Source organism: Saimiri boliviensis, chromosome 6 (assembly GCF_048565385.1).
Source record: "Saimiri boliviensis isolate mSaiBol1 chromosome 6, mSaiBol1.pri, whole genome shotgun sequence".
Taxonomy (NCBI): domain Eukaryota; kingdom Metazoa; phylum Chordata; class Mammalia; order Primates; family Cebidae; genus Saimiri; species Saimiri boliviensis.
The window spans coordinates 22,883,596-22,900,675 of NC_133454.1; the positions used below are offsets into that span (position 1 = coordinate 22,883,596).

General features: G+C 39.3%; 1 protein-coding gene across 7 annotated transcripts in view; it reads left to right on the forward strand.

Annotated features, from left to right (window-relative positions):
• The window catches only part of NARS2 (asparaginyl-tRNA synthetase 2, mitochondrial), a 147,623-nt gene that overhangs the window by 114,799 nt on the left and 15,744 nt on the right, over positions 1–17,080 (forward strand). For 6 of the 7 annotated variants that reach the window (XM_010345610.3, XM_003935045.4, XM_074400395.1 and 3 more), the window contains 2 exons: positions 712–778; positions 3,874–4,011. In XM_010345610.3, the coding sequence (XP_010343912.1) occupies positions 712–778; positions 3,874–4,011 (205 nt within the window). The remainder of the gene's footprint in view (positions 1–711; positions 779–3,873; positions 4,012–17,080) is intronic. The other variant, XM_074400396.1, reaches the window with a different exon arrangement.

Here is a 17,080-nt window from a genome sequence, read left to right on the forward strand (position 1 = left end):
TTGCTCTTTCTTTTGCCTGGAATACTCCTCCCAAGATACTTGTATGGTTAATTTCCTTACTCGATGCACGCTTCTGTTCAAATGTCACGAACTCAGGCCTTTCTTGACTGTCATATCTAAAATGGCACCCCAGACCCCTGTTTTCTTACCCCACTTTAGTTTTCTTCATAGCACTAATAGCTTCCTGTTTATTTATCTGTCTCGTCTCTCCTCGCCTGTCCCCCCCGTCCTTTTTCTGACACACACACACACACATGAATGTCGACTCCATGAAGGCTGAGCTTTATTTTTATCTTCAGTGCCTAGAATTATGTCTAGTACCTAGTAGGTGCCAAGTATATGTCTATTGGATAAATAAATGAATGAATGGTGAATTGTAGGAAAAAGTCTTTTGCAGTTGTAGTCTTATTATTTCATACCTTGTATTAGGGCACTGGCATATCATGAATTCAGAAAATGGTCTCTGCTTGCTTACATGACTAGCTTCTCTATGTATATTGCAAGTAGATGCGGAGTGAGGTTACTGAATGGTCACTTCTCTTCAGGCAGATCAGACTTTCATAGGATTAGATCAGCCTTAATTCCTGCTTATTCAGTACTTCCTCATGACCTCACAGTGTGATAGAGGAATAGGCTTTTTCTAGTTTTAAAATGAACTAGTTAGCAACCATTGTATTGACTTTTCTCTGCTTCTATATTGTTTTCCTCCAGCATTTCTTACACTGAAGCAGTGGAGATCTTAAAGCGAGCATCCCAGAACTTCACCTTTACCCCAGAGGTGGTATTTTGTGTGTATGTGTGTGAAAATGTTTCCTTCTTATCTTGAACCTACTTTATTAAGAATCCTTCAAAATAATCTTATTTAGCAAAATATGGTATTTGTTCATTTGTACAAAAACTGATAGATTTTGTTTGATGTTTGTTCAATCTTGTTGAGATACTTAAAATGAAAATTAATTTAGAATAAAAATAAACTGGATCTTTTGGAATAGTTATAGAATTATAATGGGTTGTAAGAGGTTATAAAGGACTAAAGGGTTATAAAGGAGTCTCCCATATTTAGGAACATGAAAATTCTAAAAAAAGAAAGATAATCATAGACTATTACTGTAGATCCCAGGTGTGGGGGTTCACATCTGTAATTCCAGCACTTTGGGAGGCCAAGGCAGGCAGATGGCTTGAGCCCAGAAGTTCAAGACCAGAAGTCAACTAGTTCTTTGTTTTCCAAAGTATGTTCTGGATGATATTAAAAGATGACCAACAAAAGAAATTATATTACCAAATAACTTTAGGCAACATAACGAAACAGGTTTGTTTTTCTTTTTCAGATTTAGTGCTTGCTGAAACAGGTTTGTCTTTCAGTTAAACTTTATACAGGCTTTTAGTTTGTGAGCCACTCTGGAAAACACTGGGATTTTTTTTGTTTTATTTTGTTTTGTTTTACTTTTAAGGAACTTTATATTTAAGAGATGGAGGTCTTACTATGTTGCCAGAGCTCATCTTCAACTCTTGGGCTCATGGGATCCCCAACCTCAGCCTCCTAAGTAACTGGGCCTACAGGAGCATGCCTCAGTACCCAGCCAAGAATTCTTTTTTTTTTTTTTTTTTTTTTAATACTTTGTTAAATAAAGATTGTATAGGCCCAGTGGGGTGGCTCAAGCCTGTAAGAGGCCAAGGTAGGAGAATTGCTTGTGCCCAGGAGTTTAAGACTGCAGTGAGCCAGGATCGACCACAGCCCTCCAGTCTAGGTGACAGAGGAAGACCTTGTCTCTAAGAAAAACAACAACAAAAGATTGTGTATATTCAGGGTATACAACATGATGATTTGATACACATGTACACTGTATAATAGATTATGACAATCAAATTAATTAACACATCTGTCACCACCCACACTGTACATTAGATTCTGAAAACTTGTTCATCTGATAACTAACAGTGTATACATTTTGATCATCAATATTACCTCATTTGCCCCATTCCTAGAATGTGGGCAACCACTGTTTCTGTGAAGGAACTCCTTTATTTTTTTATTTTTATTTTTTGAAAGACAGGATCTTGCTGTGTTGCCCAGGCTTGTGCAAACATGGCTTACTGCTGATTCCACCTCCCAGGCTCACATCAGTCCTCCCAACTCAGTCTCCCAAATATCTGTGACTACAAGTGCATGCCACTAGGCCTAGATAATTTTTTTTTATTTTTTGTAGAGACAGAGTTATGTTGCCTAGGCTAATCTGGCATACCTCAGCTTCCCAAAGTGCTGGGATTATAGACATGAGTTACTGTGCTGGGCCAGAGCTTTTTTTTTTTTTTTTTTTTTTGAAGACAGTCTCTCTCTGTATCTACTCTAGGCTGGAGTGCAGTGGCACATCTTGGCTCACTGCAACCTCTGCCTCCCAGGTTCAAGCAATTCTCCTGCCTTAGCCTCCAGAGTAGCTGGGATTACAAGCACACGCCACCATGCCCAGCTAATTTTTGTATTTTTAGTAGGGATGGGGTTTCACCATGTTGACCAGGATGGTCTTGATCTCTTGACCTTGTGATTCACCTGCCTCGGCCTCCTAAAGTGCTGGGATTACAGGCATGAGCCACCACACCTGGCCAAGCTTTTTTGTTTTATTGGCAACAAGATAGGTTCAGAGAGACCACATGATCTATCAGTGGGCATGTGTATAGTGTTGAAGGCAAAACTCTTTGTTCTTATTCCAATCATTTTTTCCTATAATTAAGGTACTGCCAAACAAGTGCGAGTAATAAGATAATGTGTAAACCTTTGTGTTTAAACTATTCCTTGTACCAGTTTAATCCCAATTAAGTCAGATCTTTATGTGTTACAAAAGTAACCTGTGCATGTTTTATTTATAATGAATTCTTCGTTTAAGTTTTTGTTTCTTTGTCTCCTACCCTGGAAGCTTCATGAAGTCAGGGATTATAACTATTTTTCTTACCACTACATCCAGTACATCATATGGTACCTGGAATTTAATAGGCATATTAGTATTTGCTTAATAAATATATTGAACAGAGTTAATAAATATTCATCAAAGAGCATCTGATACATGAGTTGACTCTTATTTAAAAAGAAGTCATCACCTCGGTGCAGTGGCTCATACTCATAATCCCAGCACTTTGGGAGGCCAAGGCGGGCAGATCATGACCTCAGGAGTTCAAGACCAGCCTGGGCAACATAGTGAAACCCTGTCTCTACTAATAGGACAAAACTACTCAGACCTGGTTGTGGGCACCTATAGTCCCAGCTACTTGGGAGGCTGAGGCAGGAGAATCACTTGAACCCAGAAGGCAGAGGTTGTAGTAAGCCAAGATCACACCACTGCACTCCAGCCTGGGTGACACAGCAAGGCTCTGTCTCAAAAAAAAAAATAAATAAAGTCACCAGGAGAAGTCATTTAGCCAAAGATAGGCTCAATGTTAGGAATATTATCTTCTATCATTTAATTTCCTGAGACATAGGAAGAGTAACTGTGGAAGAAGCTCTAGGCACTGTTAATAAAAACTGTGATTCTGAAGTTAGGTGTGTATTTGTTTTTTAATCCCCTTGTAAAGTAGACTTTGTTTTCCTGCAGGAGCTATTTATCTGCTCCTGGCGGGTAGGGGTAGGAGAGTGATGGGGACGATGGGGACACAGAAAGGATAGTGTTTGTCTACTGGCTTCAGCTTTCATCTTTCTAGGCCTGCAGTTGTTCTTGTTAACAAATCTCTCTCTCTGATTTAGTCAGCTGTGTGACCTTAGCCAGCTCCATACGTGGAGCCTCAGGAAGATGAAGCCCTTGGAACTGATGCAGGTTATTTTCAGGTGCTTAATTGTATATTTAACCTCTGTCTTCTTTAGTCATTTTTTTCTTCTCATTACAGTGGGGTATTGATCTACAAACTGAACATGAAAAGTACCTGGTGAAGCACTGTGGCAACATACCCGTCTTCGTCATTAATTATCCATTAGCACTCAAGCCTTTCTACATGAGGGATAATGAAGATGGCCCTCAGCACACAGTAAGAAGAGATACTAAATAAATTGGGGTTAGTCCTCTTGGGGTGGGTTTTTCATTTAGCTTTTGGCATATTTTCTTAAATTTCATCTATCTTTTTATCTCTTACAATGATAGTTTTTCAAAAGCATTTCTTAAAAGTTATTCCCAAAGAAGATCCCAGTGTTCTATAAACATACGTCCTCATTTCTGTCACAAGGTCTTCTTCTTAGTTTAGCAAGTGCAAGTATAGGTGTTGTTTGTTTTGTTTTGTTTTTTAAGACTGAGAGGGAGTGGCATAGGACACTGTATGGTTATACCCAGTCTGTAGTTAAGTACTGGTTAGGAGACTCCTGTGAGGGAAGGCATGCTGGGCAAGAGATGACAGCAGTGGCACAATCAGGTAAAGGAAAAGCTGGCTTGGCAGAGCAGGAGCCTAGACTGCTTTGGCTTGGACTATCAAATAGAAATAGTGATGGGAGGGCTATGAAAGGATCCAGGCAATCTAGGCAGATTCTCCCTGTCTCGCCTCTTGTCTCTTCTCTGTCTGCCTGTCTTGACTCTCTGATCCCTTTAACCTTTCTTCTCCTGTGTTCTTTTTTTTGCCCTTAACTAACTACAGTTGCCTTTTTTATTCTGTGTGTGTGTGTGTGTGTGTGTGTGTGTGTGTGTGTGTGTGTCGCTCTTGTCACTCAGGCTGGAGTGTAATGGCGTGATCTTGGCTCACTGCAAGCTTCACCTCTTGGTATCAAGTGATTGTTCTGCCTCAGCCTCCAGGTAGCTGGGATTACCAGCACGCACCACCATACCCAGCAGATTTTTGTATTTTTACTAGAGATGGGGTTTCACCATGTTGGCCAGGCTGGTCTTGAACTCCTGACCTCAGGTGATCTGCCTGGCTTGGCCTCCCAAAGTGCTTGGATTACAGCCATGAGCCACTGCGCCCAGCTTGCCTTTTTTATTCTTTTGGTTTACTTTTTCCCTTTTTTCTCTTCTTTTGTCTCTCTTGTTTACGAAATTAGCCATAACATGGCTCACACTTGTAATCCCAGCACTTTTGTAGTTCAGGATGGGAAAATTGCTTGAGACTAGGGATTCAAGACCAGCCTGGTAAACATAACAAGACCCCATCTCAACAAAAAATAAATAAATTAGCCAGGCATGGTGGTGTGCACCTGTAGTCCTATCTACTCAAGAGGCTAGGTTGAGAGAATTGCTCCATCCCAGGAATTCGAATTCTTATAGTAAGCCATAGTTGTGCCACTGTGCTCCAGTCTGGGCAACAGAGGGAGCCCCCATATCTGCAAAACTAATAATTAAATTTTGAAGTTGGCAAAATATAAAGAATATATTTTAACTTGCTAAATACTTATTGAATAGTTACATATGTAATATTATTAGTTGTAAAAGTCTGTGAGACAGATTATATTGATTTCACGGTAGGTCCCAAAACTGTACCTTACTGTCTGATGCTTTTTACTTACTTGTGGATAAATACTTACAGAAAACAGAGATGAAGGCCCACCAGTAAACAAAATGTCCCCATGTTATGTATACAAGTTTATCTGTTTGACTGTATTTCCTCTTTTCTCATATAGTATTAATACAGCTGTATTAGCCACCATTTACTAGATGCTTAGGAATCAAGCACTACCATCTCATCTCTAAATCCAGAAACAACTTTGCTAAGAAACTTGATTCCCTATTTTATAAATGAAAAACTGGAGTTGCAGAGATTGATTGCATTTCTAAAGCAACATACATAGTAAGTGACAGAGTTAGTATTCACACTTGATTCCCTCTGGCTCTGAAGTCTGTATTTTTTGAAATATATATCTATTTTTTTCCAGACTGCAGATTTTGTTTTATAAAGTCTGTGTTCTTTTCTACTCCACTTAACTGCCTAAAAATTACAAATGATATAAAATTACATTTTAGCCAATTTACTCATCCCCACCTTTTATATAGCATCATCCAAAACTAGTGAGCAACACAATTGATTTATGATTCTTACATTCCCTTTTCTCTTTGAACCTTCTAGTCTAATCGATTGGCCTCCAAGTTGGCAGCAAAAAGGAGACATTAGGGCCCAGATTATCTAGTCCTAAATAATTCAGTATTGAGCCTATATTACAAAACAGAAGACTACATCTCTTGGCTTTTTTTAATCACTCCAGCCCATCCCAATTCCAGCTCTCCCTCCAACATACACACCATGTATTTTTCTCATTTAATTTTTCTAGATTGAACATTTTTCAATCACTTAGAGTCTTAAGTACTCTGCTTAAGACTGTTCTTCTCTATAAAGGCTTTCCTGGGTTACTCAGCTACTTTGAGCCCTCCTTTTTTGGATTTTTTTTTTTTTGAGACGGAGTTTCGCTCTTGTTACCCAGGCTGGAGTGCAATGGCGCGATCTCGGCTCACCCCAACCTCCGCCTCCTGGGTTCAGGCAATTCTCCTGCCTCAGCCTCCTGAGTAGCTGGGATTACAGGCACGCGCCACCATGCCCAGCTAATTTTTTGTATTTTTAGTAGAGACGGGGTTTCACTATGTTGACCAGGATGGTCTCGATCTCTTGACCTCGTGATCCACCTGCCTCGGCCTCCCAAAGTGCTGGGATTACAGGCTTGAGCCACCGCGGCCGGCTCCTTTTTTGGATTTTTATTGCATTTAAAGAATAAGCAAAACTGTAGCATTGTGTCTGTGTTTTACAATCTCTTAATAAGTTTTACTTTTTTTTTTTTTTTTAAAGAGACAGTCTCGAGCTGGGCGCGGTGGCTCAAGCCTGTAATCCCAGCACTTTGGGAGGCCGAGGCGGGTAGATCATGAGGTCAAGAGATCGAGACCATCCTGGTCAACATGGTGAAGCCCCGTCTCTACTAAAAATACAAAAAAATTAGTTGGGCATGGTTATGTGTGCCTGTAATCCCAGCTACTCAGGAGGCTGAGGCAGGAGAATTGCCTGAACCCAGGAGGTGGAGGTTGCGGTGAGCCAAGATCGCGCCATTGCACTCCAGCCTGGGTAACAAGAGCGAAACTCCTTCTCAAAAAAAAAAAAAAAAAAAAAAAGAGAGAGAGACAGTCTCACTCTCTTGCCCAGGCTGGAGTACAGTGGCACAATCTCGGCTCATTACAACCTCTGCCTCCCAAGTTCAAACAATTCTTCTGACTCAGCCTCCTGAGTAGCTGGGACTACAGGCGCACACCGCTACACCCAACTAATTTTTTTTGTATTTTATTAGAGACGGGGTTTCACCATGTTGCCCAAGCTGGTCTTGAACTCCTGAGCTCAGGCAGTCTGCCTGCGTCGGCCTCCCAAAGTGCTAGGATTACAGGCATGAAAGTTTTCGCTTTCTTAAACTAAACATCTTCAGGGTGGGTACTGAATTTTTTTTGTTTTTTTTTTTTTTAGTTGCTCTGTTGCCCATGCTGGAGTGCAGTGGTGCGATCTTGATCCCAGGAGGTGGAGATCACAACCTCCACCTCCTGGGATCAAGCCATTCTCCTGTCTCAGCCTCCTGAGCAGCTGGGACTACAGGCACGCCACAATGCCCTGCTAATTTTTGTATTTTTAGTAGAGGTGGGGTTTCACTATGTTGGCCAGGCTGGTCTCGAACTCCTGACCTTGTTATTTACCCGCCTCAGCCTCCCAAAGTGTTGGTATTACAGGTGTGAACCACCGTGCCCGGCCAGAATTTTTCTAACCACCACAGCATCTCCCATTTATTCTATACTCCTCCTTCGTTGTAGTTTCCACCCCTGTCATACAACTGAAGTGGGTCTTGTCAGGGTTAGTAATAGGTCTTTATTTTACTTGACCTGTTAGTGCTGTGCAGCACAATTAATGAACTTCTTACAACCCTCTCCTCCCTTGACTTCCGTGACATCACGTTATCCCTGTTTTTCTCCTTTCTCAGCATTTATTCTTTCTTAGTCTCCTGTACAGATTCATCCACTTCTATCAGTTAATTAGATGTTGGAATTCCTCAGGCTCAGTCCTTGGTGGTCTTTTTTTCTCCTCACGTTATTTCCTCTGGGTATGTATTGCTTACTGTTTATTCTCAAACAATTCAGAAGTTTTTATCTCTAATCCAGACTTCTTCTCTGAGCTCTAAATTCATATACAGTTGTTCTTCAGTATCCTCAGGTATTGGTTCCAGGACACCCTACACACTAGCCCCTCTCAGATACCAAAATTCAAGAATATTCAAGTCCCTTATATAAAATGATGTATCATTTGCATATAACCTATGCACATCCCCCTGTATACTTTAAATAATTTCTGGGTCACTTACAATACCTAATACAATGTAAATGCTATGTAAATAGTTGTTATACTGTATCGTTTAGGGAAATAATGGCAAGAAAAAGAATCTGTCCATGTTTAGTACAGATACAACCATCCATTTGTTTTGCCTGAATATTTTATGTATGCTGTTGGTTGAATCCACAAATGCAGAACCTCTGAATACAGAGGGCTGACTATATCCTACTGCCTCATTGATTGCCATTTACATATCTCGAAGGCATCTCAGACACAACATGTCCAGAATTGAACCTGTGATTTTCCTTTCCTCCCGGCAAATTTGATCTTCTTTCAATATTCTGTATCCATCTAATTGTACATGTCATATACCTGGGTCATCTCAGGAGTCTTCCTTTCTCATTTCCTCCATTGACTTTAGTTCTGTCAGTTTTGCACTCCTAAATACCTTTCACATCCATTCATTTTTCTTCATTTTCTCTTTTATCTTTTCAGATTAAGATATTGCCTAGACTACTTTAGTAGCCTTCTAGCTGATCTTCATATATCCACTCTTTCCTCTTCCAAATCTGTTCTCCCCATTTTACCGTGAGTTTTTAGAAAATGTAAATCCTGGCTGAGCAGTGGCTCATGCCTGTAATTCCTGCACTTTGGGAGGCTGAGGTTTACAGATCACTTGATCCCAGGAGTTCTAGACCAGCCTGGACAACAAAGTGAGACCCCATCTCCATTAAAAAAAAAAAAAAGTTAACCCATGTTGTCACTCTTCTTAAAGCCATTCAGTGGCCTCCATTTGCTCTTAGAATAAAAGCCAAAATCCTTTATGTGGCCTACAAAGCTCAGTAGAATGTGGCTATGTCTCCTTCTCTAGCTTATTATACTGTGGGGCTCCACTTTGTTCTCTTCTAACACCACCCTTCTTCTGTGTCTTCACACATGGAGTGCTTCCTCTTACCTCAGGCTCTTTCCATATATTGTTCCTTCAATCTAGAATGGTCTTTTTCACCTAAATAATTTTACTTATTCATATTTATACTCAATTACTGTTTCCTCAGAGAAACCTTTCTTGACCCTCTAGACTGAGTCAGAGAACCCTGTTAGATGCTACAGTTGTACCATGTTAAATCTCACACCCAGAGATACTCTTAATTCATCATAACTTTTAACAGTTGTAATTTTGCATCTATGCGCGTGACTATTTCAAAATATGTCAGAACACATGAGAACTTCTGTGTTTGTCCATTTTTGTGCTGCTGATAAAGACATACCTGAGACTGAGAAGAACAGGAGGTTTAATGGACTCACTGTTCCACATGGCTGGAGAGGCCTCATAATCATGGCAGAAAGTAAAAGGCACTTCTTACATGGCAGTGGCAGGAGAGAATGAGAGAGAAGCAAAAGCAGAAACCCCTTATAAAACCATCAGAGCAACAGCTGGGTGCAGTTGCTCCAGCCTGTAATCCCAGTACTTTGGGAGGCCGATGCAGGTGGATCACCTGAGGTCAGGAGTTTGAGACTAGCCTGACCAACAAAGTGAAGCCCCATCTCTACTAAAAATACAAAACTTAGCTGGGCATGGTGGTAGGTGCCTGTAGTCCCAGCTACTACCTGGGAGGCTGAGACAGGAGAATTGCTTGCACCCAGGAGGCAGAGGTTGCAGTGAGTCAAGATCGCACTACTGCACTCCAACCTGGGCAAAGGAGCAAGACTCCATCTCAAAAAAAACAAACAAAAAAACCCCCATCCGATCTCCTGAGACTTACTACTATGAGAACAGTATGGGGGAAAAATGCCCCCATGATTCAATTATCCCACCACGTCCCTCCCACAATAAGTGGGAATTATGGGAGTCCAATTCAAGATTTGGGCAGGGATACCATATCAACTTCTTTTTCATTCATCAGTGTATTCCTAGTATAATGCCTGGGACATGGTGGACACCTAGTATCCATGTGGTAGATGGATGAATGGATTAATGAATAAAACCCAACAAAGTTGAGGACACACAGTGGACAAGTAGTGAGTAGTGACTTGATTGGTTATGGAATTTGCTGGGAAGCTAAAATGCATCTTTAATTGTGTTAGTGGTAATAGCGTAAAGCAAAGTCTAGTAGCTATAGAATTAGGCACTCTTGGGTTCAAGTCATAATTCTGTATTAAAAACTACGTGATGTTAAATATGCCGAGTCTTTTTGTGTCTTAATTTCCTGATCTGTAAAAATGAGACCACAATATTTTATGGGCTTTTGAGGATTAAATCAAGTAATATATGAAAAGTACATAGCAGTGTTTTAAGTAGTAGGTAGTCAATAGGTATGAAGTTTTCTCTTCCTACTTTCTAAATTTTGATAAAATGTTTGCCTTTTCATGTTTAGTTGACATGTAATAAATGTACGTATTTATGGAATACAGAATGCTATTTTGATAATATGTATATAATACTGATCAAACTAGAGTGATTTGCATATTTGTCACTTCATACGTATTTCATTTCTTTGTGTTGTGAACATTCAAAATCCTCTCATCTAGCTTTTTGAAAATAATACAATAAATAACCATATTCACCCTATGTTATAGCTGCAGAATACCAGCACTCATTCCTCCTATCTAGCTATAATTTTGTGTCTGCTAACCAACCTCTCCCCACCCTCCCCTAACCCTTCCAAGCCCCTGATACACACTGTTCTATGATTTCCCATGAGCTCAAAAATTTTTTTGTTCCCATGTATGACTGAGAACATACAGTATCTGTACCTGATTTTAAATTTTGACAAAATCTCTATTGCGATAAAGCACAGTAATGTTATATTTGTGTGTGTGTCTGTGTTATCACATAATAACATGCTATAACATAAGATTCCTTAAAAGGTAGTTCTCTCATAGACTGCACTCACAAATATCTTCCCTTCAGCAGTACCAGGAAACCTTCATTTGTGACATAGTCTCTCTGGTAATGTGGGCTCACACCCTAAAGGCGTTATACTGGAACTTTAGCATAAATACTGCTAAAGTCTCGGTATAACGCCTTTAGGGTGTGAGACTTTATGCAGTCTCACATAAAGTGAGACTTCATAATTTATGCAGTACTAGAGCATATAACTTCTCAGAGCTAAACTATTCAAATATAATTTATTTAAACTGTTTACATTAGCCATAGAGAATAACGTTGTTACATTAGCAATGTAGATTTCTCTTAGATCCGTTTGTATGAAGTGCCTGCTTCTACCCCTAATTTGTTGTTTTCTGGTGAAGAAAGAAGCTTTGGGCCAGATGACTGAATTCCTTTTTTTTAAATAAGGCTGTAATAACTTGGCTGTCAGTGGTTCACAAGAGTTCCTGTAATGGATGCGATGCAGTCTTGAAAAAAATAAGACAGGTGTGTTTCATAGGTGCCCTCTTGAGGGAAGCAAAAGAGAAAGATAGGGAAATATCTACACTTGAAACTTTTGGCCAGAGAGTAAAAATAGTAAAATGGTATGTTTTTACAGTTATAATTTTTCTTCCTTTCTCCCTGCCCCCCAGGAGAAATGAATGTATGCACTGTGGTGTACTGAGAAGTACACAGGATAAAGAGTAATTCTGGGTTTGAAATCTGGATCTCATGCTAGTTACCTGTTTCACCTTAAGCAAGTCTCTGCACTCTCTAAGCCTCAATTTATCCCTCTGTATAATCAGATAATCAGATTACGTGACCTCTAAAGTATTACCATCTCTGAAATTCTGATTTCATATAGCCTAAGTTTTTCTTCATTTGCACGGATAAGACTAACTTACAAATTACCAAGCTTATTTGACCATTCGAAAGGGACAGATTATGGTCCTCAATAAAATGAATCTAAGCAAACATGCAAAATGCCATGTGCCTCTGAGACTGCGTCTCCAAGTAAGTCCCTCCTAGCCAGGTAGCAGATGTTCAGCTGGGGGAGTGGCTTCGCAGAAAAGAATATTCATTTATTTTACACGTGTGTAATTAGGAAAAAGTAACTCAGTCCTTGATGAGATATCACAATCACCAGGTAGTATTCTAATTTTCAAAATTATGTCAGTATTACTTAGTAAACCAGAGAAATGTAAGCATTAGTGGACATTCAATGAAATACATACTGTGAGGTCAACTCGGAAGGGAGAATACTCAGCCAAGGGATGTGTAGTGAATTTCCGTGAGCTATGGCTAATTAACCAACCTGCAACAAAATAGCTTGAGTATCGCACCAACAGAAATAGTGTTGAAGGGAATTGCCAGTTTTTCCGATATCTAGAACTGAAGACTAACCTAGGAATTTATGTTAAAGTTGAAAGATTGCATTTCAGTCTGTCTTAAGATGCTCTGAGATTCTTTATTATGACATATTGTGTATTAAAACTTTGAATTGTAGAGGTAGGGAACATAGGGAAGAGAAATCCTTTTATGTCTCTGATACAGTTTTCTAAGGTTTTGTTATCAAACTGTTTGTTTCCATTTTAGTCTTTCCAATGCCTTAACTAAACAAGTTGGTTAAAGCAACTGAGATAAAAGTGAACATAGATGCCTCTTAAGTCTTTTGGTAGAGTAAGAGTGTTGAAGAAGCTTCATTATTAAGAATATCAAGGAAGAGACATTTAGGGAGTTGAGAAATTATTAACACTGTCTCACTTAACTAAGTTAGAATAACTCTGTAGGATTAGAGAAGAGATCTACTTAAAACATGATAGAAGAAAATGTTAACAAAGATTAAATTTTTGACATTCCAAACTGACATCTATTATTGAGTACCTACGTGACAAGCATAATGATAAAACATTCGAAAGAGAAAACAATAATGTTTGTTGAGTATGTACCAACAATTAACATTTATCCCCTTCCTACAGGTGAGGCTGCTGTCTCTGAGGGCAGCAGTATAGTCACTCGTGCAAAATGACACACACAGCTAACTAGTAGGTATTGAAGCTAGGATGTAGAGGCAAAAATAAAGCATGTAACGCAGCTTCATTAGAATTCTTTCTGGAAGTGAAGAGTTTGTGTCGGGTGGCAGAAAGAGCTATGAACTTATAGCCAGGAGACTTGGGTTTTGTTCCTAGATATACCATTTGATCTTTCTTGTCCTCAGTATTCTCAGGGGATCCTAGTCAGTCTCATTTGTTGATAGGGAAATGCAAATTAAAACCACAGAAAGACACCACTATGTACCAGCTAGAATGAATAAGATGTGATTCCAGTTGGTGACAAAGTTAGGAATACAACTCTCATATGCTGCTGGTAGGAGTATAATTTGGTACAATCACTTTGGAAACTATTATGCAGTATCTCCTCAAGCTAAATATATGCATATTCTATGATCCAGCAGTTTCTCTTGGAATATGTGCATATGTGCCCTAAAATATGTACAGGACTGTTCACAGCAACACTCTTTGTAATAGGTTGAAACTGGGAAAACTAAACAACAGCAGTAGAGTAAATAAATAAGTAACTAGATTCTAGCATATTTATGTAATGGGACACTGTTCAGCAATGAGAATAAATACTCAACTAAGAGGTGTGTCATGAATTTTCCTGGGCTGGGGTTAATGAACTGAGCTGCATCAAAACAGCTGGAGCCTCTAATCCACAGATACACCAATGAAGAGAATTACCAATAAACAAACTATTACTGCATGTATCACCATAATGAATCTCACAGATGTGCTTTGAGTAAAAAGAAGCCAAACACGGAATAGTATATACTGGATGATACTGTTTCTAGTAAGCTCAAAACTTGACAGAATCACCCTATGGTGATAGAGGTCAGGAAAGAGGTTACTTTTGGTAGGGGCAGTTACTAAAAGAAGGCCTTAGGAGGACTTTTTTGGGGTATGGCTGTCGTTCAATTTGTTGACTTGTACAGTGATTCATGGTGTGTTTGTAAAAATTTATACAACTGTATGCTCGTTATTTGTATACTTTTTATACATATGTTATACTTGAAGTTTACTTTAAAAGGGAATTATATGCTTGTCACATCACAGGTTTGTTGTGGATATCATATGAACAAATGTTTATAAAATTGCTTTAAAAATTAAAATTCTATGCTATAAAAATAGTAGAATAAGGAATTATCAAGTGATAAATATGGCTAGGCAAGATAGAAACAAATTATGGAGAGATGGGAGTGTTATAGATAGCTTGGGCTTTATCCAGTAAATAATAGAGAGACATTGTATGTCTTTTAAGATAATGGTAAGATAAAAAAATTAACCTGACATACAGGATAGATTGTGGGAGGGGGGAATTAAAGACAAGTAAGATAGTTATGGGACTTTTGCTTATAATCCGAACAGTGAAAATGGAGAGAAAGAAATGAAGCTAAAACATTCTGAAGGAGTAAACAGTAGTCTATGTGTTAGTTCATTTTACTAAAATAGAATTGCCCTAAGTTGCTATAAAAAATACCTGAGACTTTTGAGTTGCTATCAGATGTCTACCAAAAAAATAAAATAAAATAAAGATACCTGAGACTTGGTAGTTTATAAAGCAAAGAGGTCTTTTTGCCTCATCATTCTGCAAACTATACAAGCATAGCATCAACATCTTCTTAGCTTCTGGTGTGGCCTCAGGAAGCTTTTATTCATGACAAAAAGACAGAGGGAACAGGCATGTCACATGGCAAAATAGCAAGAGAGAAGGGAAGAGATGTCAGTCTATTTTAAACAACCAGCCCTCATGTGAACTAGTAGAGGAAGAACTCATTACTATGGGGATGGCACAATGCCATTCATGAGGAATCCACCGCCGTGATCCAACACCTCCCACTAGGCCCCACCTCCAACATTGGGGGTTCACATTTCAACATGAAATTGGGAGGGCACGAGTATCCAAACTACAACAGTCTATGAAATAAACTATAAAGAAAAGATAAGGAAGAGAGAGGAGTCACAAGTGATTCCCAGAGGTCAGACTTTAATTATAAAAAGAGTAGGGTAGTGCTGTTTACAGAATGTTTTCCTCTCTCAAGTGGAGGAAATCATACGTGAACCTTTCTGGAGTTCTCAAATGATGTTTTCTTCTGGTTCACTTGAAATTCAGAGCTCCCTAAGGAAGAAAGAAATGTGGTAAATCTGTCTTGACCATGAGGGAAAGGGAATACATGTTTAGGAGCAAGCTAAGAATTCCATTCCTTTGAAGCCGTTGGTAGTATCTTTGCAAAATGTACGACTTTTGCCTCTTTCAGACAGTAGCAGTAGTAAAACCGGCTAGCCGTTATAGTAGCCTAAGTCCATTTTCAGTCATTATTGCCTGCAGCCCATCTGCATCTCTTCACCATCACGTCAGGAAAGCCCTCTTTCCTAATTGTACCTAGTTTGTTTTTAGGGCCAAAATACTATTTCAGCAGTTAGAGCAAAAACCACAAACGTGTTTCCTATGGTTTGTGGAACTTTCTTTTTCCTCTGGTACTAGTAGGTAATGTTGCCCTATTGTTGGTAACAGCCTGTGAGAAACTGAATAAGGAGTCATTCGACTTGTGGTTTTCATCAATATTTAAAAATACTAAGATAGGTGGGAAGAGAGGTAGCAGAGGAAGGGACATTAAACTTTTTCTCTCTTTCAACTTAGTGTGGAAAAGGTTATGTATTGTAAGCCTTGTTCCTATCTAGCCTATTTTTTTAAATTCAGGGTCTGAGTTTTATTTTCAGTACATTGATTGGAATCAAAGAGTCAGAAGGGAGTGTCATAAATAGAAATCAGGGTTTGTTCAGCTTGAATACCCACACAAACTATTTCTAGACAGCATGCCACTGCAGCTGTGTGACTTAAGCAGAATCAAAACTCATACTAAGTGGAGGAAGATGTGTCAGAGAGCATTCTGGGCCTAGAAGATGTGCCCAAAGTGGAATTGGTTTTGTTAAGGAATAGAGGAGTTAAGGAAGGCTTAGGAAAGTGATCTGTGGTCTCCATTGTTACCTGTGTAGGAGAATAAAAGGTCAGCAGAGCTAAAGTCCTTTGACTTAGTCGAAGTCTCCTGACGATGCATAGAAACACAATAGAGGCTTTAGTTACAAAAGTAAAGAGATTTTTAGTTACAAAATTGCTCAAATTTGGTCACCTTCAGAGAAAGAAGACACTTTGCTATGCAACCAGTGAATTCCCTAATTTTAGTTTTAGTTCTGGTTCCCGTTCATTATACAACTCATTGCTCCCTGTAACCACCAGACCTACATATGTACTATGTGTATTTTCTGGTCCTACCTTCCTTTTTCTTTGAACCATACCTTTTTCTCTAACATACAGATGATTGTCCATTCAAAGGGACTTTTAAAAATTCAACTTTATGCTGTGATTAATTGAAGTTCCAAGAAAAAGAATAATATAGGAAGGCTGAATTATTTTGAGGGTTCCTGTGCCATTATTTATCATCTGTGTTGCTTAGGAATAATCATAGAGCTGGGCGTGGTGACTCATGCCTGTCATCCCAGCACTTTGGGAGGTAGAACTAGGAAGATCACTTGAGCCGAGGAGTTTGAGACCAGTCTGGGCAACAAATTGAGGCCCTGTTTGTACCAAAAAAAAAAAAAAAAGCCTGGTGTGGTGACCTGCACCTATAATTCTAGCTACTCAGAGAAGCTGAGGTAGGAGGATTGCTTGAGACTGGGAGATCAAGGCGGCATTGAGCCGCACTCCGACCACTGCACTCCAGCCTGGGCAGCAGAATGAGACCCTGTCTCAAAAAATAAAAGAGACTCCTAGGTGAAACTTACAGAAATAAATAAATATGTGTTTGGCCATCTAATTAAAAGATATGGAGACTTGATAACAGGAAGTTGAAAAGCTTGGAGCTGATCTCCCAGGGCAAAGATGATGTGCTCAAACTTGCTTAAG